The sequence below is a fragment of the Microchirus variegatus genome (genome assembly GCF_963457635.1).
Source record: "Microchirus variegatus genome assembly, chromosome: 14".
NCBI classification, from domain to species: Eukaryota; Metazoa; Chordata; class Actinopteri; order Pleuronectiformes; family Soleidae; genus Microchirus; species Microchirus variegatus.
In genome coordinates, this window is record NC_139815.1 from 18,646,458 (window position 1) to 18,663,657 (window position 17,200).

At 38.5% G+C, this 17,200-nt stretch overlaps 1 protein-coding gene across 1 annotated transcript; it reads right to left on the reverse strand.

The window, feature by feature from the left end:
* Positions 1-2,571: 2,571 nt before the first annotated feature.
* Positions 2,572-15,861, reverse strand: pepd (peptidase D). Its single transcript, XM_083900659.1, has 15 exons — positions 15,839-15,861; positions 13,946-14,129; positions 13,004-13,131; positions 12,310-12,373; positions 10,170-10,217; positions 9,818-9,879; positions 8,983-9,027; positions 8,514-8,589; positions 8,204-8,250; positions 7,975-8,043; positions 7,173-7,250; positions 6,733-6,881; positions 5,532-5,716; positions 3,515-3,706; positions 2,572-3,352 (listed from the first exon to the last, which is right to left on the reverse strand). Exons 1-15 carry the CDS (start codon positions 15,853-15,855, stop codon positions 3,209-3,211), a joined length of 1,488 nt encoding a protein of 495 aa, XP_083756785.1. The 5' UTR covers positions 15,856-15,861; the 3' UTR covers positions 2,572-3,208.
* Between the last annotated feature and the right edge of the window lie 1,339 nt (positions 15,862-17,200).

Sequence of the window (17,200 nt, forward strand, 5' to 3'; positions counted from 1 at the left end):
GACATAAGGCGAATCACAGGGTACAGCCTCAAAATGTACAATTAGTCTGAAATGAAGAAGGGGATATTAAAATAAGAGAGTGGAGCTGCTGCTGGTCACAAACATAATACAACATTTAAAATGAAGGTCCCCACAGGTCTTTGCCAAATGTGCTAACTGATGAAATCAATATATTTTGAGGCCAGCTACTCACACATATTGATATTATGAACTGCCCCTACAACTTGTTTATCCTCTTACAAATGAGTGCACACGTTCCAAGCATCTAATCAAATGTGAACCTAAACAGACCTGAGAGAGTATCTTGAGATGTGTATTTCTTTTTCAATCCCTTTGTTTTGTCGGTTGGTTTAAAGGACGCAGCTCTACGATCTGTGCCAAAGTGTATCTGGTGTCACCGATAACCTCCGCCAAGGAGGTTGTTTGTGGTGTCGCCTGTCCATCTTCCCAAAGCCGAGTGACTAAAGGTCACACACAAACACAGATTTACATCACATCAAGTGTATTGCACCTCATCATCAGCATATGAAGTGCTCTTTACTTAAGATCCTGTCAACAGATTCAAAACTCAGTAAACAAACTCAAAAATGAAATTATAGTTTAGTAAAAACACGAGGTGAAATGGTGCACTGGAACACTTGCAACTGGGTAGAGGAGGAGGTGGAAATGCTGCAAGATCACCTGGGGTTGACGTGGGCATGGTTTTCGATAATTACTTGTTCTGATAGAAACTCACTCTCCCATCCAAGTGGCATAGCTTTCAGACAGTTTAGGAACAAAAAGGATGGATTTCCCAGAGTCCACATCCAATGGCTCTCATAAAAGTCAGGCTCTGTTACACCAAAACCCCAGTGGAAGAAAGACTCCTACACTAGTGAAACAATCAGTGAGGATTTTTTAGTGAAGGAAACTCTAATAGTCAGCTAGAAAGGAAGCACAGTGTCAGCACATTCTGGTCACATTCTCACATGAGAAAAAAAAACAAGATGTCCCATTTCAGTTGAATTTATTGAAGTAAAAATATAACTCAATAACAACAACAATTTTTTTTTTTAATATCCTTTGATTTATGTTCAAATCCATTCACAGTCTTCATCTCAAGTCTGAAAGGTGGATTATTACAGATGCACATGAGTCTGTGTACAAATCCACCTACTGGTTTCTGAGAGTCACCGTCAGTGTTGGACAACATAATATTTGCCAAGAAAACGTTGATCATTAAACATTTCGCATTAAGGTTCCACTGAAAGTGCTGCATGTTCACGATTCACCCCACAACGCATCGTGAGTTCAATAAATCAACGTGATAAAGTGTGTTTACACGTGCATTTTTCTGGAGCATTCATCTTTTTCATGGTTTACATTTTCATTCAAGCTGTCATTGAGTTATTTTCTTCTGCTCTGTGGAATAAAGTGAAATTATTCTTTAAAAAACAAACAAACAAAAAAACTGCTTACTGCCTAAATGTTCAAAAAGTATCAATAGCGGGTACTAGAGCAGACATTTTTAAATATAAACAAATGTCTGTTTATATTCAAACCATTGTCAAAAGAGTTCACACAATGTTCACAAAGTTCTTTTTTAATTTTTTTTATTTCACAACTGGCTAAAGTTAAGGTGGAAACATTGTGCTTGTAAAAATGTGACAAAAGCTGAAGATAATCACAACTGCCTAGAAACTATCAGAGAAACTATACTATACAGTTAGTGTTTTTGACTCACACTGCGGCTTTAAATTAAAAGTAGGGCTTTAGATACAGTACCTGGATAGGCTTTTCTTTAGAGATCAAGAAACAACTGAGAGGAGATAAACCTGGACCTGATGTGGAACATCGACACACAAATGGCGCTGGAGTAACTGGGTTATGGATGAATGAATGAATGAATAAAGACAAGATCTAAACTGAAGACATCCCACCTGTCTGAAAAGGAGGTCTGTCTGTGCAGTATCTCTGCTGCTGCTCCTCTCCCTGCAGCAGCACCACTGACTTTGGCTTTACTCCATCAATGGCTTTCAGACCTTTGCACAGTCTGTCGGTTTGCAGGAAAAAAAAAAGGGCAGCAGACAGACACCCTTAGGGTGTCATTACCGAGCAAGAAGACAGGTCTAAACAAAGGGGAGATGGTACATTATGTGACAGAGAGAAGGTAGAGACAACGGAGAATAGCAGAAAGGACAGGTCCATGCTGGATAACTTGAGAGTAGAGTTTAGGTACAACTTGTACATGTGCATTACTCGTGCACTCCAGCTGTGTGGGTGCATTTCTTTACCTTCCGTGATGGGGTACAGGGGTAACTGTGTGTACAAAGGTTCAGTGATGTATCTTTATTTTTTCACGACATCTTTGTTGTTGCACAATATCTAAAACCAATGAAAAGTAGATCTGTGGTAGAGGTTGCGTGAGATAACTGCTGTCATTTTTGCATATTTGTCACAACACAGAAGATTTTAACTATTTTATGTGTAAGAATTTCCAACAGGTCCCTTTTCTTTAAGAAAAACACATCTCATCCACATGCTATATATGACAAAATAAAACACATTCTACACACATTTGCAAATGCGATGTTTAATTCAACAGGATTTTTTTTGTGAATCAGAATTATTTTTAAAAATGAGACAAATCTGTATGTGGTAACATCATCATCATCATGACCACCACCAGAAATGAGACACCTCCTCACCAAAGCAGCAATTCAAGCCAATGCATTACAGGTCCATCTGAAAAACATCAATAATCAAGCACGGCTGAAAAGAATGTTATAATGTGGAGTTAATGATGAAAAAGTTTCTTGATAGCATATCACTTTAAGGCATAATTAAATCTCTTTTTTTTTTTAGCAAACATAAGTCAATTATAAAATATTTACAAAAATACTGTATTTATCCTCATGGTTTTTCCCTTTATGATCATCTGTAAATGTTATTTTTATCCAAGTGTTTTGCTTTTGATTGTATCGTCTGCTATTGTCTTGTTTCAATCACTTCAACTAAGGTTAGCATGCTAACCAGGTCTGCAGAACCGTTAATACTTTTCATTTTGTTGATCCTTTTTTGTTAATCGTTTAAATACTTGTGTATAACACCTTTAATAATCAGATTGTGTGTCTGTTAAACAGGCGAGGATTGAGAACATCAGTTTTAGAGAAGAGCATTTTCTTTTCCATTTAAGTGCAGTAATCATTGTACAGGTTAGCGAGATCTTTTAGACTTTCTTGTTGCTGACCACGGGGCAGAATGGTTTTGCAGAGTCGGCCATGCAGGCCTCTATCTCCTCCACGGTACGAGGGACACAGGTCAGCAGCTCAATGCCGGTTGCCGTCACTGCTATGTCATCTTCAATGCGAACCTGCGGACAGTTGCGATCGTCGGTTAAACATGTCAGAACATGTTAGAATTCATTTTTGACAATTTTATTAATTATTATTGATAAATGGGCTTCAATTAGTCACTGAAAATTGATCAAATCAATACACCAAACAGACAAATAAAGTGGCAGTGGAAGACATACCCCTCCAAAGCCGCGGAAGCGAGCCAGCACTTGGTTTTGGATGAAGCAGCTCTGGGTTGGGTCAGCCAAGGCCTGGTCCAGCAGGTGGTTGATGAAGTAAATACCAGGCTCAACAGTGAGGACCATCCTCTCCTGCACCAGGCGGCCCATCCGAAGACTCTTCAGTCCAGGCTCATTGATGCGCTCCACCCCCTGAAGACAGTGAAGAGAATGATCTTCATACACAGTCATCATGTAGACGAGCAGAGCTGGGGATCCAGTGGGGGGGAGACAACCAATCAGTATGAATATATGTACCCTACTGTTCACGGGTCACTTAGAAATGTCCTTATTTTTGAAGGAAAAGCACATTGATTCAATGAATCCAACATTAAATGAATCAGAAATACACTCTATACATTGTTAATCTGGTAAACGACTGGTTTTTAATGGAATATGTACATAGGTGTACAGAGGGCCATTTCCAGTGTTCTAATGGTACATTGTGTTTGCTAATCGCGTTAGAAGACTATTGGATGATTAGAAAACCCTTGAAAACCCTTGTGCATTTATCTGAAAACAGTTTTGCTGGTTCTTTGACGAAAGCAAAGTTTGAAGGGCAAAATTATTATTTGGAATTATTTGGCATTATTTCTAATCTTGCCAATGTCTTGACTTTATTTTCTATTCATTTTGCAACTCTTTTGATGAATAAAGTGTGAGTTTTAAAGGAAAACATCAAAAATTGTATAGGTGACTCCAAACCTTTGAACGGTAGCGTAAACACTGCAGAATATCTGTAGGACAGACACAGCTTGAGAAAACTTTGTTCATGCATCTCTCAACTTTTAGGCTTTAGGTTGTTTGATTTGAACTTTTCAAAGAAAGGAGGAAAATGCCTTTTCATCCTGAGATGAAAGGGGTTTATTTGTTGCTTTTTTTTTATTAATTAATTAATTAAATAAAGAGATAACATTAAAGGTGCCATATGTAAGAATGGGGCCAAAAACGGTTACTACATTCAAAATACCAAGGTCTTTTAGGTTTCGTTTTTTGACGTAAATGGCAACCCGTGGTTGCTCGGCAGCTGAGACTCTACTGACTGCAATGATTGGTAGACGGCGGTTGGTGGCGCCCCATGCCAAAAAATTATTTCAAAACATAAACATGATTTGCAGTCTGCAAAATATTTTTTTAATGCAAATATTTTGTCTGTACTGTTGTTGTTGGTGAGTTCAGTTTGTTATATGAACATTATTCCTGAGTCTCTGTGACATATTAGGAGGATTTTATGGCCAGTTGCTTTAGAGTTATTACATAATTCAGTCCATTGGTCCGGCCCTCAACAATATTTTATGTTTCTCATGTGGCCCCTTGGGGAAAATACTTGCCCACCCCTGCAGTAGAGGATGGATGGGTTGATCCTACTCTTTCAACTTTCTGTCCACAGTTTTTTGACAAATCAATTAGATTTTTTTTTGTGATGGATAAGTGATCACCAGAGTATGTTCCCATTAATTTTTTTTTTTTTTTTTTTAAAATAAACCCACCTCTTTCAATGGCCAAAATGCTTGTGTAAGATGGTAGACAGTGGATCAAAATATAAACATTTCAGGTGCCAGGATGTAAAGCACCGGTGACAAAGTGTTGAAGCCTTGGCAGAGGTCAGCTCTTGTTTGTCATGTACCTACAGAAGCTGACAGAGCAATGTTCTGCCTCACTTTAAATTACACACAAACTTCCTGCTGTCCAACACTCAACAGCTCCACTGGGTGAACTCGTTTTTATATATAGCTGTCAAATGTGTACGACACCATGTGCTCAGAGAAGATTTGACCTCCCCCCTCACTCCTGCCCTAATCCCATACTGCAGCTTGGCTTCCCTCTGTTCCACTCCCACCTCTGCACCAAGGTCCTTTACATTATTGATGATGACGCATCAATAATGGAGGAACAGGAGTGGGGTTTTCTTCATTTTGTGTCGACTGGACGCTTGTGATGTGAGAAACAGTGGGAATGAGTCCTCTGTAGCGCTCACCTCAGGGTAGCCTCCACAATCGTGCACATCAATGCCCAGCAGGTGTCCCAGTCCATGGGGCATGAAGACAGAGCCCAGGTGAACCTTCATCATCTCGTCCACGCTGCCATTCAGGATGCCCATCTTCACCAGCTCTTCCAGGTGAACGCGGTCAGCCAGGCGGTGCATGTCAGTCCACTTCACACCTTCAACACAAACAGATTTGTTACTGGAGAACAGAGACTCTCTTTCCCCTAAACTTAAGGTATATATATGGAAGCTCTGAGGCATGTATTAAACTCAGAAGATTCTCAAGAGCCCTGCCTGGAGGGTTTGTAAGAATGAAAAAAAAAGAAAAAAAAAAGGCCTTTCGTTCAGAGAATATCCTGCCAGCTTGCGAGTATAATCTTGTCAAAGTCTGTGTAATATCCTGTGAGAACAAAAGTAAGAGAAGCTTGGATGATTGTGCTGCTTTCTAGTTGCTCAAGCCAGGTTTCACCCTCTCACTCAGATCCTCGAAAGAATATCTTTTAACGAACGCTCACCCAGACAATGTCCTGTGCATTTGTCAAACCCCAGAGAATGTTCAAACTAAACTCTCCAAACATTATCAGGAGTGTGATATTATAAGACATTCTCAAAACCTACACTACCGTTCAAAAGTTTGGGATCACCTACACAATTTTTTCAAAGTTTTCCATTAAAAGTCTAAATGAATAGAAAATAACAGTCAAGATTAGAAATTATGATTTTTATTAAAAATAATAATTTTACCCTACAAACTTTGCTTTCATCAAAGAACCAGCAAACCAGTTTTCAGCTGTGCTAACATCATTGCACAAGGGTTTTCAAATAATCCAATAGCCTTCTAACGCAATGAGCAAAAACAATGTACCATTAGAACACTGGAGAGATGGTTGCTGGAAATGGGCCTCTATACACCTATGTACATATTCCATTAAAACTAGATGTTTGCAGCTAGAATAGTCGTTTACCACATTAACAATGTATAGCGTGTATTTCTGATTCATTTAATGTTACATGCATTGAAAAAAGGGTGCTTTTCCTTCAAAAAATAAGGACATTTCTAAGTGACCCCAAACTTTTGAACGGTAGTGTAGATATGAACATACAACATCTGCAACACCAACATACTTCAAGGCTTGTCCTACTCATTTCCTTTTTTATTCGATGATGAATGTGTCGACAAAAAGATGGTTACCTGGTTTGATGGTGGCCATGACGGTTTTCGAGGACTTGAGGACAGCCTCATAGATGGCCCTCTGGTCAGGAGTGAACTTGCCGTTGGCTGGGAAGGAGCAGGTGATGTCTGATGAGTAACAGTGGTACTCTCCGCCCAGGTCAAACAGACTGGAGGAGACAAAACACCAGGGATGAATAAATCAAATGCAACTGTGCTTCAATATTTGTTAGTAACATAATTGGTTTGCCTTTTGAACATGGAGGCTGCATCTATGTTGTTTCAGGAGACAACAAGTGGAACTCTTTGCCACTCATTGCCCTCTGATCTTTTTCCCCTGACAGTACACACCATCAAACTCATGGCCCAACAAGCTCCTGTGAGTTTCCACCCCCTAGTGGAGTTGATACTTCCTGTTGTGCAGAGGAAGCTCTCAGACAAAAAGCACAAAAACTACTCACCACATGTCTCCATCATTGATTGTCTTGTCATTGGGAGCCCCAGCGTGACCATAGTGGAGGACAGATGCATTGTGGCCCCTGGTTTGAACACACAATGACATGATTAATAAGAATAGACACAAGTGCAATATAAACATATAATATCCCATGCTCAATCTGTTTATAATGTAAACATCTAGTCCATACTGTATATATTCTGGGAAATGTCCATTTTAACTTTTTTATAGTCTCAGTGTTAATATCTTTTTATATTGTACTTTTTTGTTCATGCATATTTATCATTTATTATCCTTATCTTTACCGTCTTGCTGCTGTAACGCTGTAAATTTACCCACTGCGGGACAAATAAAGGACTATTTTATCTTATCTTATAACTTAAACTAACACCATTCATATTCTAAAGTGACAAGTGAATGTAAAATTGCTACTAAAACATATTTTGAATGAAATGGGTAATTCAGGACATCCCCCGCCTTCTTTTTCAAGCTTTTACTTGCACAACAAAACAGACGAGTATTAGACCTTCAAAATACAAAAGGGCAGAACATAATGAGCAACATTTCAGAATTCACTCAGCGATGCTGCTCTTGCTGGCAGGCCACACTACAGAGAGGAAGTGATGTGCTGTTTTTGTTTTCAGTCTGCCAAGCTGCACACTGCGACTACTCAAGTGCCAAAAAAGGGCTTAAAAGATGTGAAACAGTCGACTTATTTTGTCAAATAATTAAGACAGTAAAGTTACAACATGACTGAACAAAAGAGGATGTAAATGATTATATTAGATGAAAAATACAGTACATACGTTCCACAGATACAGGTGTACGAAGTGTGGCGCATCCCTCCTTTAGTGTAGCAGTAGTGCTGAAACAGGCTGGGGAAAAATAATCAGAGAGAGAAAACATCATGTACAAAAAAGTAGACAGCACACAACACCAGAGTTATCGTTTATATTCTACTCATTTTATTACCATAACAATATTTGAAAATAATGTCACCACCAGAGTTCTGTGCGATACAGATGTGCCACTTACCTCTCCATTTCATATTCTTTCTTCCCAGGTTTCACATGCTGCATGATCTGCAATGAAAAGATCTGGTTATATAGGGTTACCACATCTTTAAGGCCACACCATGGTTTCAGTAATGGTTTAAATGTTACAGCTCAGAGGTCAAAGGCCATGTCTGTTAACTTTTAGCATTTAAACAGCTCATAACCTTCGAGGATCTGGACGTCTTTGATTCCTTTGTGTCAATTTTTAGACCAATTTCAGGCTCTGGACTTTACCGCCTTTTTAAAGTAGACCAACATAAGCACCCTATATGAACTAAGAAGAATCTCACCATTGTGTGGGCTTCACTGGAAATCCTGTTGGTGTAGCGCAGGACCTCCAGCTCCATATCAGTCTTGAGGAGACGGCTGCAGACGGACAGAAACAAGAATTCAGATGTTTAGCAATGTTTGTCCTCCACTGTGAAGCTATACCAGTCTGGGTCCTGATCTGATGTTGCAGAGCAGTTGCTAAAGGTCTTAAAACCACAGAAGAAATACACTGCAGAACTTCAAACCTGAATGCATTAGATTTTTTGGGGTAAATATTTATTATAAATCCTTAAGTAAAAAAAGAACATTTAATCTGTATGTGATTTCAAAGGCGCTCCCTTCTTATTTCAGGAATATATCAATTCATCTGAAGGATGCAAACTCTAAAACCAAGGAAAACAAGACAAGACACGGTTGCGTAGTAACAATAGTCCAATCTGACTGGAAAGTGTCCTTATGTGTATTTCAAGTTCAGTTTTAATCACTTACCATTCTACAATGACTGGGTGTAGGCGAGTGTTGTTTACTTCAAACCTGAAAAAAAATCAAGAAATAGCAGAATTATATAATGTATGATGCAACTACTTCAAATGGTTAAATTACTTTTGAAATAAGTTTATGAAATGCTTCAAAGCAGCTGACCTCAGAGTATAATCTCTCAATTAATTCAAGGAATGTATGTCTGTTAACTGCATAACTGTCTAACAGTTTGCTTAACATACTTAACAATTTAACAGGGGACTCACTAAGTACACCTGTGTGTGTGTGCAGTGCTGACTTTGGCAGCGTTTGGATGAGAAATGAAAAAGACATTGGTAAAAATGTGACCGGTATATCAATAAACAAGCCACTTCTGCCTCGTCTCACACACACTTTGTGCACGGCGTGTGCATGTTGACCTTGACTTTGTTTGGATAACAAATGCAACCAAGAAGAATAAAAAATGCTAATAAAAACACAAGACTAAGAATAAACATGGTAAAGTGGGTTAACTGGTCCCCAGACTGATTCAGAGGGACAATCAGTAGACCCATCTTTACATCACATTACATATCAAATGTCCAATGCTTATTCTTTTATATGTTTAAAAAAAGAAAAGAACAAAGACTTGTGTGAAGGACAAATCAACATTACCATAAATTGACAATAAGCAAAAGCAAGATTCTGTGTTTAATTCATTTCCAGACTTGGGTTTATCTGCAACAATCAGTATGCATGAAAGTCTGCCGTGTCCTTGGTTACAACAGACACTGCCCCCCTCCTCCCCCCCGGCACCACCAGAAAGTAAATTGACTTTAAAGCAAATTATGCCAAATAAACACACCCGCTAATTCCTTCAAAGGAGGCTTCACGGCAGATACTCCCACTATCTGTATTCTGTCCTCGCTGCAAGGAAAGCAAAACATCACCATCAATTGCATTAAGATGTAGATGAAGGACATTATTTGGTGTACATTCATCATGATCTCGTCCATAATTTAGCAGCTGAACAATATGCAAACTTTTTAAGCTGACTTTCATAATATTGAGTTTCATATTTCAAGAGCAGATGTTTGTTTTTGATATGGTAAATTAAATATGTCTATAAAAATGTATTTCCAATTATGTATCTGCAGCAAAGTACTATTTGTACACCACTGGTTGTAAATAAGCTGTGTGAGTGTGTGATACATTACCAGTGTTAGGAGCACTGCTGGTTTGAGGTTGGACAGGACATCAACAATCTGCAGGAGAGGAGGAAAGGGAGCGATTAGAAGGACTGAGACTCACAACAGAGCGGCAGAATCAACAAACATCATCCTTCTAATCTCAGCCATGTGGATACATGGTCTCTCTGGTAATCAGCAGCAAAGCGAGTGACAACCCTCCAGCGATATTAGCCACCAACAGCCATCATGTCATATTCCAGACTGTGTCCACAGACACTGTTAAAGGTCTCATATTATCCTATTTCTCCAAGTTAACCTAGTTCTCTGGTGTCCTAATGAACATGTCTGTGACATGCTTTGGTCAAAATACCATAAGGATGAAGCACCACAGCAGTTCAATCACCCTGCCAAAACAGCAGAACGCTCGGTTTAGTAGTATCTCGAGGTCCACCTTAAAGGTCCACCATAAAAAAAAGTAAAACGAAACTTAAGGGACAGGAAATGACATCAGCCACAAAGACTACTGGGAGCTAACAGCAGTTAGCATTTGGAAAAGTGATTATTTGCAGGCTCTAGCAGGCACATTGCCGTCATATACAACATGTTTCCACTGGACAGATAAATCCTCTGATGCTGGAAGTTTGTGTAGAACTCTGTGCTGCACTGTGGAGCCAAGAATAGAACTTTTCGGGACTTCGCAGACTTCCGGTTTTCAGATGCCGTTGCCCTTGCCAGCACTCTCGCTTGTTTTACGGAAAAAGCGGAGGAATTCCAGGAATTTAGTGTCTTGTGACGTCCCAATGAGCGCGGAAGTTAACATCGCGTGTTTAATTTCCTGTACTTAGAGTGAGGAGGACCACAAAAACATGAATGAGTCATCTTTTTTCACACTTTGGTGACTGGGAGGGCCTCCAGAGTCCCAAATATGAATATTAAATGATATACACTTAAAAATTAAGTTGTGCTGTATCATTAATACAGTGATTTGTTTAATCATTGATTAGCCATATCATAATTTGTCTCCACAAACTGATGACTGACTGTCAAAAGTAAACTATAACCCACAGATTCTCCTCTGGACACATTCCTTAAGCCAGCACCTGCTCAGAAAGGAATGATGTCATACTTTAATGCTCATATTCACTCTCTTCGTCTTGCTACTTTAAACTAAATTAAAGAGCTTTGGGAACTGCCCTTAACAGAGTCCATAAGTCCTCCATCTGTGTAAAACATGAGCGGATTCAGTGTAAAATGATTCACTGCTCCCACTTTACGAAGGTCAGACTTTCTAAGATCTTTAAGGACGTGGACCCAACTTGCGACAGGCATCGCCAGGCACCAGCGAGTCATGTATATAATGTTTTGGTCGTGTCCTGCTTTACACTCTTTTTGGAGATACATTTTTAGATCCTTATCGAAGGTGACTCATAAATCAATAGAAGCTACTGCAGCGACTGCATTGTCTGGTGTATGTCCATCCACAGTATCAGTATCCACCACAGATGCTGCTTCTATAGCCTTTGTTACTTTATTAGCGAGATGTCCCCCAACTCCTCCCTCGCATACATCATGGATAAGAGAAGTCCTCAGTTTTGTTAGACTTGAAAAAAATCAGGTGGGTTCGATTGTGTTGTATTATTGTTGTTGTTGCGTCTTTGTAATTTGATGTTGATGATCTGTTTTTTTATTTTTGGACTTTGTCTTGGGTTTTGATTTTTTGCTATGTGGTATTTGCCCTGTAATTGAAAACATCAACAAATATATTGTGTGTGTGTGTATATATATATATATAGATATATATAGATATAGATATGTAATAGTGCCGTGCGAGGCATACTAAATAACTTAAAATAGAGAAATACTGTCAACATTTTTCTTTCAGTTCCTTTTGTTGAGCCTGATTGCTTAACTCTGGCAACTCTCTGATTTTAATATATGTACACATATTCCAAGCATCTTATGGAATAAAAAACAAAACAAAAATACATGGTGCCACTGATTTTTCTTTTCTTTGCAACAATGTCCAAAGGACGACTTTCACCTTTATGTATAATGTCATTTCCTGTAACTTCACAGCTGGGTGATTTCAAATCAAGGTTCAGTTACTGCACAGGGAAAAAAAGGTCACAATCACAGGCTTTAAAGACCAACACTAACACAGACTTACATCACAGGTGTATTGCACCTCATCAATAGCGTACTTCTCCTTGAAGTGGTCTTTGGTAAAGATCCTGCCAACAGACGTGAAACACACAAATGGTAAAGAAGAGCTCAATGAACTAACTAAAAGACAAAAAAATGGATTACATTACAGTCTGGGAAAACACTGGAAAAGAAAGACTATTGACAAGCTCAGTTCATTACTGATCTGAGGTTTATAAATTGGGAAGCGAAAACACATGACATGGGGTCAAGAGTCTGTGGGGTATTTCCACATCATCATTTCCAAGATGTGAGAATTATTTTCAGCACATTTGGCAATTTTTACCAATAATGTCCATAACCGCAATCATGAAAAACTAAATAAATATCACGTATACCAGCAATTTAATGTGGAACTACTGTCCCTTGGACATTCAATGCTGCGCACAGGAAATGATTTGTTTGTCACGACTGAGGGAGGCAAGAAAGAAGCATAACAGCAACAAAGTGCTACTAAAACAAAATGGCTGTGAAAGATTGTACAATAGCTGAAAATGCCAAGAAGAGGACATGAAATCTTTCAGAAATGGATTCTACCACTAAAACGCCTGGACTTTTAACACTTATAGGATGGGGCAATAAACGTTACACACTAGAGCTTTAAGCCAGTGATAATAGTTGGCCTCGTACAAAGCTCTTAGAGGATTAGAGTGACTCACTCTCCCATCCAAGTGGCATAGCTTTCAGGCAGTTTGGGAACAAAAAGGATGGATTTCCCAGAGTCCACATCAATGGCTCCATAACAGTCAGGCTCCGTTACTCCAAAAGCCCAGTGGAAGAAAGACTCCTACACAAGTGAAACAATCAGTGAGGATGTTATTGAAGGAAACTATAACAGTCAGCTAGAAAGGAAGCGCAGTGTCAGCAAGTTGTCCCAGTTTAGTTGGATTTATTGAGGTAAATACAAAAACACAACTCAACAACATAAAAAAAAGTAATATATCCACATGATTTATGTTCATATCAGTCACCGTCTTCAGCTTTGTCTTAAGTCTGAAAAAGACTACATTACGAATACAACTGTTTTCTCTGCAAGGTGACTAATAACTGTGTATAATAAAGTTTATTGAATCTAAAGTTTATTGAATGAATTAAAACAACTGCTTACAGACCATGTAAGTGATGCCATGATATCAAATGGAAATGTGCCTTTTAACTGATGTAGTATGCAATTTATTACTGGAGCCTTCATCTTTTGCCACATCGACTAAAATAATTAGTGTTTGCGATTAATAGGGCAGGTAGAGCACCCACACAGGGCATAATTAGACCTTATTTTTTACTTTAATTTACTACATAAGCCATAATAAATAAAGTCTAATGATTCTTAGCTCAATTGTTTTGATTTGTTTCAATATAAATAGCTATTACAGATTTGTTTGGCTAAAACAAACAAAGGCTCACTCTACTTTACAGTATGACTTATATTAAGAGTTGAGAATTTTGTTTTTGAGGTAGCTGGATAGGCTAACCTCTGAGTTCTTTCATTTAAAGATCAAGGAACAACTGAGAAAAGGTGACATCGAACAGAAACAAACAAACAAAAGGTTGAATGGAAAAAAACAAACAAAAAACCAAGATTTAAACTTAAGACAACCTACCTGTCTGAAAAGAACGTCTGTGTCGGTGCAGTACCTCTGCTTCTGCTCCCCTCCCTGCAGCACCACCACTGACTTCGGCTGCGCTCCGTCTTTGGCTTTCAGCCCTTTGCACAGTCTTTGTCGGTTCTCAGCGAAAAGGGCAGCAGACACCCTCAGGGTCTCATTACCCAGCCAGAAGACGGCTCTAAACAAAGGGAGATGGTACATTAAGTGACAGAGAAACAGTGGAGACAGGTTTTTGAATGGAATAATTCACTCCATCACACCATCAAGCAGCCATTTCGATAAGCAAAGCCACCAGTACTAAGATCTGATTTTTAAAAAAATGTATCTTTCATGGTACTTTTAAAACACTGTTTATAAAACTGTCGTACCTTCTTCTGATAATGAGTTCTGGCAGGCTGGACACTAAAAGGTGTAATTCTGCCCTGCATAGGTCAAAGTTCCTAACATTCGTTAATGAGTACTCATGATTTTGCCTTTGGACAGTGTGAGATCAACCTGCTCTGCCTTCTCAATAATTTTTTTAATGGGCATACTTGGCAGAAAATATGTTAAATATTTTTTAAAAGGATACAAAGAAGAAAAGTTGGCAAGACTGTCGGGAACAAGTTGAACGTTCAAAATGCTGACTCTGCATTCTCAACTAATGAGGAGAGACGACATTAAATTTAACTCGATGGACCATTAAATGTATTTTTAGCTGAACATAGAAGTCCCCCCCAGCTGTAAAACATCCATGTTGATCAACTGATAACTTGGCTATTTAGTTACTTGAAGATAAGTAGATAAGACAGTTTGTAGATTAATATCATGTCTTGGTGTGGTTATCTTTGTTATCTTGATTTGACCCTATATCAATAATGTTGTCATCGCTCTTCCCTTGACACCCGGATAAAAAAAAAATATGGTGGTAGCAATTAGATTGAATGTTTAAGCTCATAGAGGGATTCTGTACTCGTCATAGGTAAACACTCATGTCAGTATATGAGAAACACTGCGATTCTTATGATAAGATAGAGCATATGTGTGGATGGTACCAAAGGTGAATCATAACCTCACAGTATTCCATGGCTCATTAAATCTCTGTATCGTCCACTGTTGGGTTTAGTTTATAGGTGTAATTCTGAGCGACTGAATGGCCAAAGTGTCATAAAAGTGTCTATAAAACTGAGTTAATTTTTCATGGCACCATCCTTGATGTTGTACTAGATTGCGTAACGCTCCGAGGGCCCAGGATGAATTCCAATACGAACACCTCACCGAAGGTTACTGCAGCAATTTTTGTGTTCAGGGAACATGGTAATTTAAGATTATTTTATGAGAACTAAATGTGTCTAATGTGTCAGACAAACTTATTCCATTTCTCTTTCAAAAACAAAGCACATCATTATAGTGTTATTGCACTTTTTAAAGCAACGTGTGCATTACTATCAGTTTCATTGAAACGTATATTTATATAAGAATACATATAAGAAAATTCGCCCCTTTTCAATGGTTCAGTTAAAAGTCAAAGGTTTGGAACCACAGATTGGGCGTGTCTTTGAACGTAGCTGCACATACTATTATTCATTTATATAGACATATATATATTTATTATATCCTTTCAAAATAAAATAAGTTTAATAACTGAGCAGGTGCTCCTTAAACCAACGGAACGTTTATTAAATCTCGACGGAACTAAAGAGAACCGTGGCATTTCCTTGACGACTGCGTTGTTAACAGACGAGCTGAATAACTTAGCCAAATGACGAGTATAAAATGAAGGAAAGTCCGACAAGAAAAAGTCAAAACCGCTTCAATAACCTTCCAAGTTGGTAAAACAAACAAAAAAACAACATAAACACATTAATTCCACTCAAAACTGCCACGAAAACAGAGGCGTAAACTCACCGTGGTGCTGCAGCCATGATGATTCCGGGTCTACTGTCACGTGACAACAGCTGCTCATGTGATTTCTCTTTTCCTCTGACGTAGCAAAATGCTGCGTTCAGGTTCTCAGGAAATGTAAGTTTCAACGTTGGTGTTGTATTGTGCGCATGTTTGTGTGAAGCTAATGCTGGGGTTTCATGTCCCTAACTGTGGTTATCGTTTACAAAATGCTAATTTTTAATTTAAATAATAGTAAATAATGTGCTACTAAAAAGATACAGGTTGAAAACTCCTGCAAAAGTGGGCTTCTTTTGAACACGTTGGCCTGGAAAGAATAGCATTGCAGTATTTTTTTTTAAAGAAAATATTCCAAAGAATATATTAACAAAATAGTTGCCATTATATGGTTAAAAAAACTTTTCAGTAAACTGTTGTGTCCTCTCACTCATAATCATTAGTTCATATATTTTGAAATGAGAGAGAATCAGCTCAACTCTACACACCATCATCAGTGATAGTCAGTAGTTAATCAAGTATTACCATATAAATGCTATTAATCTCGGGGTTAAAAGTTCAACAAAACTACACTGAGGTGGGGAAAATACACAGAATTATACAGTCCACAGTGAACTAAGGCACACGTCTATCGGTGAAGCTGACGACCTGTCAGAGATTATTCAACCTGGCACCAAGAGTTACAGACGAATAAATCTCCATATTCACTGTATCTCGATGGGACCACTGACATATCTGTAAAAAAACCTTTGTGCATATGTGTGAAATAAGCCAGTTTGTCGGTACTTATCCAGCTTCTGGACTCTAACGCTAATGGAATATCAGATGCAATTGTTGCATGGACATCAAAAACGTGGTGGGGATTGCAACAGATGGAGCAATTATTATGGTAGGGGAAAAACCACTCAGTTTTTATGCTCTTCAAACAAATGCAGCCAAGTCTACTAACAAAGCCATATAAGCAATCTGGGATACACGATAAGAGAAACATATAACTCTCACTCTGGTATTTTGCTCAGTCAGCAAAATACCAGAGTGATTATAAGACTGTTTACGAGACTGAAGGACGGAGGTTGTCCACTGAAGTAAACAGTGATAGACTGCATCAAAAGAATTCTGGATCAAGATGATGTCCTTACAATAAATGCACTTCAGTTTGGTACCGGATGCAGAGCACTTATTCAGCCAGGATTTTGAAAGAAATGTACAGCGACAAAGTAAACAGTCTGTACATGCACATTTCTCCGCCCCGTGGTAAAATAAATCAAAACGGTGAACAAACACTTGCAGCTGGAAACAGGAGACACACTGGGTGTATTTAGCGATCTTGATAGACTGCATACATACATAAAGAAGAATCATTAAGCA

Excerpts from the sequence above, each read along its gene's own strand:
- pepd (XM_083900659.1), bottom strand. Across the intron at positions 13,132-13,945 it reads CAGACGTTCTTTTCAGACAG|GAGTCTTTCTTCCACTGGGC; the intron begins GTAGGTTGTCTT and ends TCACTTGTGTAG. Across the intron at positions 8,044-8,203 it reads AAAGAATATGAAATGGAGAG|CCTGTTTCAGCACTACTGCT; the intron begins GTAAGTGGCACA and ends ATTTTTCCCCAG.